Source organism: Phocoena sinus, chromosome 14 (genome assembly GCF_008692025.1).
Source record: "Phocoena sinus isolate mPhoSin1 chromosome 14, mPhoSin1.pri, whole genome shotgun sequence".
NCBI lineage: Eukaryota > Metazoa > Chordata > Mammalia > Artiodactyla > Phocoenidae > Phocoena > Phocoena sinus.
In genome coordinates this window covers 42,364,452-42,374,091 of record NC_045776.1, presented here as the reverse complement: position 1 = coordinate 42,374,091, position 9,640 = coordinate 42,364,452, and the positions used below count along the sequence as shown (strand labels likewise).

The 9,640-nt window shown below is 38.4% G+C and overlaps 1 protein-coding gene across 1 annotated transcript in view; it reads right to left on the bottom strand.

The window, feature by feature from the left end:
* Window positions 1-1,133: 1,133 nt before the first annotated feature.
* Window positions 1,134-9,640, bottom strand: part of KLHL14 (kelch like family member 14) — a 104,524-nt gene continuing 96,017 nt past the window's right edge. The window contains exons 6-9 of the mRNA XM_032603610.1: window positions 8,218-8,408; window positions 7,978-8,136; window positions 4,593-4,750; window positions 1,134-3,286 (exon numbers count right to left, since the gene is read on the bottom strand). Coding sequence (XP_032459501.1) covers window positions 3,146-3,286; window positions 4,593-4,750; window positions 7,978-8,136; window positions 8,218-8,408 — 649 coding nt within the window. The 3' untranslated portion in view covers window positions 1,134-3,145. The remainder of the gene's footprint in view (window positions 3,287-4,592; window positions 4,751-7,977; window positions 8,137-8,217; window positions 8,409-9,640) is intronic.

Sequence of the window (9,640 nt, the reverse complement as noted above, 5' to 3'; positions counted from 1 at the left end):
CCTAGAGAACCAGGTTTAATCAGAAGCCTGGCATTTACAGTGATGCCTTTTGGGATATGTTCAATAAATACTTGGTATTACAATGTTGATAATGATGAGTTTGTTAAGTGATGTAAGTGTGAAGCAGCTAGGAAAATAGAAATTTGGCCCTTACAGGGGAGAACAAACACAGGTACTAATTTTAAGACCACGGACACAGCCTAAGTAATTAAAAAATCTGGTCCTATACTCACTCCTCCAAGTTTAGCCAGTTTTAGTTTAGTTATGAACTTAAAATAGGTGATTCCTTGGGATTAGGAAAAGGCCAAGTATATTTGCTTAACTGATCATGATAACTGGTCAGCACCATAGCTTTTGGGGCTTCACAGTATATGAAAGAAGTTCTGCAACAACTAGCCATTGGTTCAGGATAAGAAGCTACTATAGAGAAGGGCCTTTTCTGCCATGCTACACTAGCATGGAGAGCTGAAGATTCAGTGGGGCAAAAGAAACTCCATTACTCTTGCTTCTGTAGAATACTACAGAGGGTCAAATGACCCTCTAATTATCAGTTTAATCATTAATAATGGAATATTTGGCTGGGAAGCATTAACTTCTTTCTAGCTTTCAGGCTTTTTACCTGGAAGCTTGCCCAAACCTGCAGCCACGTGCCTCAGTTACTCCTATTGTCTTCCATAGCCCAGTCCTTTCCTTGCCCTGCACAGCTTCCTTTCCAGATTTCTAAAAAGAAAGTACAACGGAACACTATATATTTAGATAATTGACCTAATTAAATATGTGATTCATTTATCCTAAGTGTGCAAGTATTGTTTAATGCATATGGTGCTTCTAACAATTTCTATAAATACTTGGTTATCAGATCTTAAGTATGCCTCATTGCAACACTCTTACAGTGGAAAAACCAGATTCAATTAATGATTTTTAACTCACAACACTTTTCTCTGAAACATTCCGTAATTTTTCACATTGTTCGTACTACATACATACTACATACTGCCAGGAAGCTAAATAAACTTGTAAAGTATATCTGCAGAATAAAAATATTTATGCATTTACCTGTTACAAACCTTCAAACAAGTTAATGTGTAGATTTATACACATGCTTTATAAGTCAGAATAAGAGAGACAGTTGAATTAGTACATAAAGTTTTTATTTAAAGTTTTCCCCTTCCAAGCAAGCTTCATTTACACATTCTAATACTGTACAAAATTTACATTCTCTGTGACTTATTTATTCACTTTTCACTTTCTAATAGTTTGTGCCTTTCTGAAATACAGAAAGCTTTACTTATAGTTCTCATAAATGCTTTTATTTATTTTGGCTAGAAATAAAAATTAAATGAACAAGTCCAAGGAAAGCAAATACCCTTGTATAAATGGTGACTTTCAGAAGAAATGGGGACCGTTGACGATAAAAGGTTTTGAAGGAGACCTTGTATTCCTCATGACGTCAGATGGGATTTTCTCACAAAGTACTGTAACTTTTTTTTTTCTATATACTCATATGCGATCAAGGAAAAAAGAAATGAAAGTTGATTGCACTGGATATATATATATTTATATATATATTTTTACAACGGATCCTTTGGATCTGAACATACAAATAAATACAAAAACAACAAAGATTGCACTTTACTGTAGAAACGGCATTGGATTCTAGTACACCCATCCATCTGGACATGCTCCACGGTGAAAACTTATCACCAAGACATTTTTAATCTGTGGCTTCCCTGTGAGGTTGTTTTTGAAAGACACACTTGTGGAGGGATTCAACAACATCTCTGGGTGATTCACAGAATATTTTAGGCTTTGATTTATTCCTAACTATTGTTATGCCAGCTCTGAAGTGCTTGAAAAGCAAATCCGTGTTCCTGTTAGTTTTTCTCTTTTGATGGGCCGCATGGACACTGTCTCATGCTCTCCTGACCTTCTGCTCTTAAATTCCTCATGCTTCTCAAGACAGCTAGCTATTGCTCGCTTAACTGAGCCCAGGCGTCTCTGGTGATAACAAAGAAATGTGATGAGTTGCGGGAAAGAAGGAGGGTCCATCATGGGCTTTTCTAGAGCCACATCTAGAGCTTTTTTTAGAGCCGAAGGTGAGGAAGAGGGGGAGGTATTTTGTTAGGAGCTACGGTTTGCTCCTGAGGCTCTTCAAGTTGTGTGTTTTAGGGACAGAGAGAAAAGGGGACAGTTCTTAAGAGAAATCTGTCTTTTCGTCCCTGAATTTCCGAAAGCAATCTCTCAGTTTTCATTAGGGGTTAAGTTTGGGCCAGATGTGCTATTTACAGAATATTCAATATTGCATGACTGTCTTTGTCAGTCCTATATTTTCGAAGCAAAGACCAGGTGTATTCATGACTTAATATGCTGCTCCAAATGAGAAAGCGTGAGCCTCTATAAACTGAATGGTGACACACCGTATTTTGTCTTAATCTTTCGGATAAAACTGAGGACACAGAAATTATGACTCTGGCTAGCCTGGAACCTACAGGGCAGAAAGCAATTGCTACAAGAGCCAATATCTTCCTCTTCTACATTCCCACGAGGTGCTGTAAGGGGCAAAAGGTATATGAAATGAAGTTATATGGAAACAAAAATGTTCCTCTTTAATCTTCTATGATTTTCTATAACTGTGTTGCCTACGGAATCTGTGAAGTCGCCACAGGTTAGGAATACAGAATCAAGTGGCAATTTCTGTAATGCAGTGTGAGTATTTTGGTGGGTCAAATTTTGAATCATTCATGAACACAATATCCCCAAAACTTCAACATAGATCACATGCAGGTAGACTACAATGCACAATACTGATCTTAGGTCTCTCTGGGGGGCACTCTCCTGTATTTTATCTTTCTCCTTTTGAAAGTTGAGATCCATGTGAGGAGTTTTTATAAAGCTGGGACAAGTTAAAACCAGTTTGAAATGGAAGAGTCTATCACCACAGGAAGTTCGGTGTAATCCGAGTTACAGACAGAGTACCTGTTCAAGGACAGGTCCTTTTCTTTTGTAGCTTCTTGTAAATCATCAGAAACCAAGAATGGAGTTTCGGCAGTTGTACCATTAGGATGTATTGTTCCTATTATAATAGGGATGTCACCTGTCATTGCTTCCTAGAATGCGATACTGTTCGTTCCAGGGTTTCCTGGTGTTATTTGTTGTAAGGTACACAGGCAGGCAGGATAACTGTTGCACAGGCTGGGCCTGCCAGTGGTTCTGCTACGTCTCCTTCAAGTTCTGTCCAGCTGCCTTTTTCTGGACAATAGCATATTGTAGATGACTTGTAGGCTCCCTGGAATGGCAGAGCAGAGAGCCTTTAGAGAATTGCCACAGCAAGCTTATTTATCACATTTACATTAAGAAGACAATATTTTTTCTCTGCTCTTGCTAAAAAAATTCCAAATGAAAGCAATGGATCTTAAACCATTGTACTCTAAGGAAAAATTTGGGATTGGCAAGATTTCAAAATCTGGTCTTTTGTATGGGTGTGTGGCTAATAATGAAAGTCAAGCACCTACAACACCCTAGATGATTTATAAATCCCTTATGATAACTTACCTCAAGTTGGAAATTATCCCTCTGGTTTAAGTTAAAAAAAATTTATTTTATATTCTGTTTTTTTTTTTTTTTTTTTTTGCGGTACACGGGCCTCTCACTGTTGTGGCCTCTCCCGTTGCGGAGCACAGGCTCCGGACACACAGGCTCAGCGGACATGGCTCACGGGCCCAGCCGCTCCGCGACACGTGGGATCTTCCCGGACCGGGGCACGAACCCACGTCCCCTGCATTGGCAGGCGGACTCTCAACCACTGCACCACCAGGGAAGCCCCCAAGTGAGACTTCTTGGATCCTGATTTGAACATATCAATTTGAAAAATACATTTTTATTCAAGTCAATGGGATAAACTTGAAAATGGATTGCATATAAAGGAATTATTGTTAATTTTACTGAGTGTGATAATGATAGTGTGTTTACATAAACAAGTGATTTTTTTTTTTAGAGGAATACTGAAGCATTTAGGGTGAAATAACATGTCTAGAATTTGCTTCAAATTGCTTCAACCAAAATTTTTCAAAGGGAGGATAGATGAAGTAAGTACTGCAAAGCACTGATGGATGTCAAAGTCGGATGGTGCGTTAACAAGGGCCCACTGAGCCCTCAGTTTCTGTGTATGTTTAGAAATTTTCATCATAAAGCGAGGGGAAAGTGGAAAGCAATGGCAAATTACATAATCCTAAATAGAATTTGTGGGTAACTGAACAATTAATTTCCATTTTTTATGCTTAGCTGGTCAGAAACTTTTCACTCTCCCAGTCAAACAGTTTTAATAGAACGTTTGTAAAAACCACTTCGGTCTGACTTTTAGTTGGAGAGCATGGGGGTGGGAGGGAAGCAGAGAGCTACTGGATACAATTGACCAGATAGCAAGACAGCTCTACAGCGACCGCACTGAGCTTATTTTACAGCTTAAAGCAATTTACTGCGTGCATATAAACATGTTACTCTTAAAAGGTACTTGTGTGGGTGGTAACACATTTGGAGAGAAACAAAAAGGAAGCACAAATAAAAAGGAGGAGGAGGTCAATGTGGACACTTACCATACTCCAGCTGTAGCCTCCCACAAGGTAAATGCTGTCATCTAGCACTGCACAGCCAGGACCACTGCGACCCTCCAAAATGGGAGTCTGGAGAATATTCCACTGGTCACCTTTTGGGTCATAGCATTCCACGAGCATTACATCGAGGTGGGAGAAACCTAAGTGACAGAGCAAAATGGAATCACCAAAGAATAAACTCTCAGGGTCCCAATTTAAGGCTAGGGCTTCTTTTTGCAAAAGGACTAGGGCCAAGAAGTAGATAATTGTGTCTTTGAAGACACATGTATAAGCTGACTGGTGAAATTGTGAGACATGTCAGAAAGACCTAAGAAACAAACAGACAAACAAACAACCCCCCCCCCACCCGCCGACTCCACCTGGCCACCGACACTCCAACCCTGAATGCTTTGGATTACTTTAAAGCAAAAATGCCTAGCTAGATGTCATTGGTAAAAGCTGATTTACCTTGGAGTATCAATAAAGGTTTATTTAAACCTTATTTAAAAAGATTTAAAATAGTAATAGCTAAAGCAAGCATTTTATAGACTGCTTACAATAAGCTGGTTGTTTTCTAAGTGCTTTGTATAAAGGAGCTCATTTAACCCCCTTAAGCATCCTATAGATACCATTATATTCATTTTATAGAGGAGAAACTGAGGAACAGAGGGAGTTAATGACCTGAGTTAGTCATACAGCCATTAGATAGGCTGAGATTTGAATCCAGGTGAGCAGCCTTCAAAGGTCACACTTTTACAGACTAAACTTTATTGCTTTTCTTTTTTTTTTTTTGCGGTACGCGGGCCTCTCACTGTTGTGGCCTCTCCCGTTGCAGAGCACAGGCTCCGGACGTGTAGGCTCAGCGGCCGTAGCTCACGGGCCCAGCCGCTCCACGGCATGTGGGATCTTCCCCGACCGGGGCACGAACCCGTGTTCCCTGCATTGGCAGGCGGACTCTCAACCACTAAGCCACCAGGGAAGCCCTATTGTTTTTCTTAAGTGAATATTCAGTTCTCTCAAAATCTTTTACTTTTTTCTTTTCTTTACAGTCTGACTATATGTATAAACAGCTGTGATGATGTGAATGGTTTCCAGCATCTACTAAGGATCCAGGTTTAGAGTAGGGGGCTATCGTCCTCTGAAAGACTTTTCCCACTTTTGATAAAATTTCTCAGTGGCTGGAGCAGTAACTAGGTTGCAGAGAACAACTCATTTCCCCAGACTCCACTGAAGCCCTGCCTTTCATTTAGGGAGTGAAAAATCCTTAATGGGAGCTTCAGGGTCACCGAGCAGACCAAACCCTTAAGGATTTTTTTTTTTTTTTAATGGTTAAACACATGCTATGGATGTTTGCTAGCTGACAATCACAACACATATGGTAAATTAGTCAACATACTGGTCTCTTCAAAGTAATTAAAGAGATAGACCAAAAATCAGAAAAATTTTCACTCTTGAAGTGGTGGACAGACTATTTCAGGCCACTAACTTTTTTTTTATTTTAACATCTTTATTGGAGTATAATTGCTTTACAATGGTGTGCTAGCTTGTGCTTTACAACAAAATGAATCAGTTATATATATACATATGTTCCCATATCACTTCCCTCTTGCGTCTCCCTCCCTCCCACCCTCCCTATCCCACCCCTCCAGGCGGTCACAAAGCACCGAGCTGATCTCCCTGTGCTATGCGCAGGCCACTAACTTTTTACATGAAATAAATCACATAAGGGAGCAACAGAGCAATGTGCTTACTGTGACCCTGTGATGTAATCCTTTCCTTTAACATTAAGAGTTTGATGATAATTGTGGAAGCATTTATACGAAATGGGGATTTGGGCAAGTTTCCCTAGTGGCATCTACGAGGATATGTGTGCCTTCTCTGTACTGAGTACATACGTTGACTATATCCCTCACAATTACCAAGGAAAGGATAATTACCCCTTTTTTACAGACATGAGGTAAATGTCTAGAGTAAGATCACACAACTCTAAGTACATAACTGGGATTCAGACCCAGGCTTAGATGCAAAATCCATACACTTTCCCCCTTTCACAATGTCTTCCTGAGCTAACCTAATTCTGATGTGCATGTGCTATTTTTCATTTAGGTTGTCACTACCTAAGTCTTTTCTGTCCAAGTATAACGTTAAATACTGAAAGTTCCTAAAATATTAGGCATTCTTGTGCAAAAGAAATTAGTAGAAGTCATATTTTAATGCAGAAAGCTACAAAGTTAATATAAAATACGTTGATGTAAAGGAATGAATGGAGTATGGATTGAAATGAAAGAGCACCAATGAAAGCAGAAAAGAATGAAATGGGAAGAGTCTGAAGCAGTAAAGATAAATTCCCTTCCACTGAGGAGACCTCTAAGGTGAGAAGCAGATCTAGACCAGAATATTGTCATTTCTGATTGAATATGAACTTGGAAATACTTATTTAAAAATTATACTTGTCCAGTATTTATTACATTTAGGGGTAAATATGTATTATGAAAAAGAGAAAAAATGTCTATATCTAACTCATGGTTTAAGATGGGTATATGATTGGAAAATAAATGCACAGAATCGCCTTATGTGCCATACCCAGATGGCCTGTTTCTCAATTTGTTCAATTTCAAAGATCATGGACAGTCAGAGCTGGAAGAGATTTTAGAGAACAACTTGACCACCTTCTTCATTTTCAGATGAGAAAACGGAAGCTCAAAGCAGTTCAATAATGTTCTCAGTATCACAGGTCTCTCCGCTTTCCTGTCAAATTCAGTGTTACACACATGCAAACAAACTATAAAAAAGTTGCAGTCGCATACATACACGAGGAGGGAAACAAGCCAAAATATGGCTCTAAAAAGACTCTGCTTTAAATGTTACTGATTAAAAAAGCAAATGGAAAGAATTGAGAATCATAGATGGCTTGATACTCAACTCTTCAAAGAAATAATTCTAAATTTAGACATGAAATTCTACTGTTTTCTTTAAGAAAAATCACATACACACTTCTTTGTGCTTCTCTGACTAAAGTTCTTTATGATTATTACAAAAACAATTTTCTGGAAAAATCCATTACTATAATTTTGGTGATAAGGAATAATTTATTTTACTGAATTCATTGTTACAACAAATTGTTTTTGCTTTTCAGTTATTAATGCTCTAGTTTTTTAAATTTTCTGTAGACATCATTATTCATTTCTTTAATGTATGTGGTAACTTCAAAATAATCCTATCTGCAGGAGAGCCAAAATAAGTGCTTGCCCAAGGGTACTGCTAATTTACAAAGAGTAGATTTTATTTGGTCAATCTTTTTACTTGGTTAACTATGATTATCTAACGAGAAACCCCCTTAGCAAGAAACATGAGATGCAAATGTTATTGTGATTAAAAAAAAAAAGACCTTTCAAATGATTTCCTCCAATTGCATACAAGCGATCATTCATTACAGCCAAAGTGTGGATGGCCCGTTTTGTGTTCATATCTTGTTTTCGAGCCCAGACATCCATGACGGGGTCATAGCAATATAGCCATGGGACATATTCTCCATTGTGTACACCCCCTGTGAATTAAGCATAGACACACAAGTCAAGAAAATGCCTTGGAACTGAACTTTGTAACACAAAGTGGATGAATGACTTGCCTGAAATGTATATTTTCCCATTGTGCACTGCTCCCGCATGAGCTGCCAGAGGCTGTGGCAAAGGGGACACATAACGCCATTCATTTGTTTCTAGGTTATAACACTCCACGCTGGACAAGTAGCCAGTTTCATTCCGTCCACCAATAACGTATAAATGTTTGTCCAACCGACATGCATAGAAACTGGCTCTTCTACAATGAAAAAAACCAAAAAACAAAACAACCCAATGTAAATCACAAAAGGAGCCCAGTCAGTCACGGGAAGCGAGGACAGCCTGCTTCAGAAAGGGGTGCAGACCTTTGGAAATTACACATATAGCTCTCTTCTAAATCTGAGACCTTATACAGCAACCATCTGCAGTGCCCATGCTAGTTAAGATTATGGATACTAAAGTCACAGTAGAGGAGAAATTCATAAACTCTTTGTTTCAGCTCTTTTATCTTGCTTTTTATACACTGTTAAAGTGTTCACTAATGTTTGGGATATTTGGTACCTTGTAAGGATATCACAGCTCAGTAAGACAAAGTGAAAAATGAGGTAGATAATGCAACAATAATAAATTATCTTGACATTCACTTTCTTTATGGTCCTTCAAGGGTCATTGTTCCCAATTTATAAGAGAACTACATCATCAAAATTTTTCTTCAATTATCATTTTTTTCTTTTTTCCTCCCAGTACGACTGCAAATAGAGAAACTTTTTCAACTGAATATAGTGTTGAAATCTTGCTCTTATATAACCCATATTAGGAACTTCATTTGTGTAGCTTTTGGTGTTGATTCTCAGGAACCTATAAGGGTATTTTAAAGTCCCTTTTCAAGAGAGACTACTTATTAAGTTATCCCACCTGCCATCAAAGGCAAAAGACATGCAAGCTGTGTTGAAAGGACTGGAGACAGGGAGGCCAGTTCTGAGGGAGAATATAATCTAGGAGAGAGAGATTGAGGACCTGAATTAGAATTTTAGTAGAAGACATGAAAAGAGGTGATGCAAGATATTTTAAAGGAGGATGTAAGGCTTAGTTACTAATAATATATGAGAGCTGAGGGAGAAAAGAGGTTGGAAGAGGACTCAAAGATTTGGAGTTAGGAATGACTAGGATGAAATCTTAAGCAAGTCCTTGACCTTTTGCTTCTTTTTTTCTCATTCATGCTACTGGAATAATATACTTCATAAGGATAACATATGGTTCAATACTGAAAAAAGTACAATCGTAAAGTGCCAAGCCCCTCAGAGAACATAATTTATGTTTATTGAATTAATGGTCTTTATAAAAATTGATGCCAAGACTCTTGGGCAATGTCAACAGCAAAATGAGGAGCCCTAGAGGTTTTAAATCAGGTAAACCTATATTGTTTGGAGATTCTCCAAGTTGTGTTTACTAAGTGTCAAAACCTCTGGGAAGCAGTATATAGCATCTTGA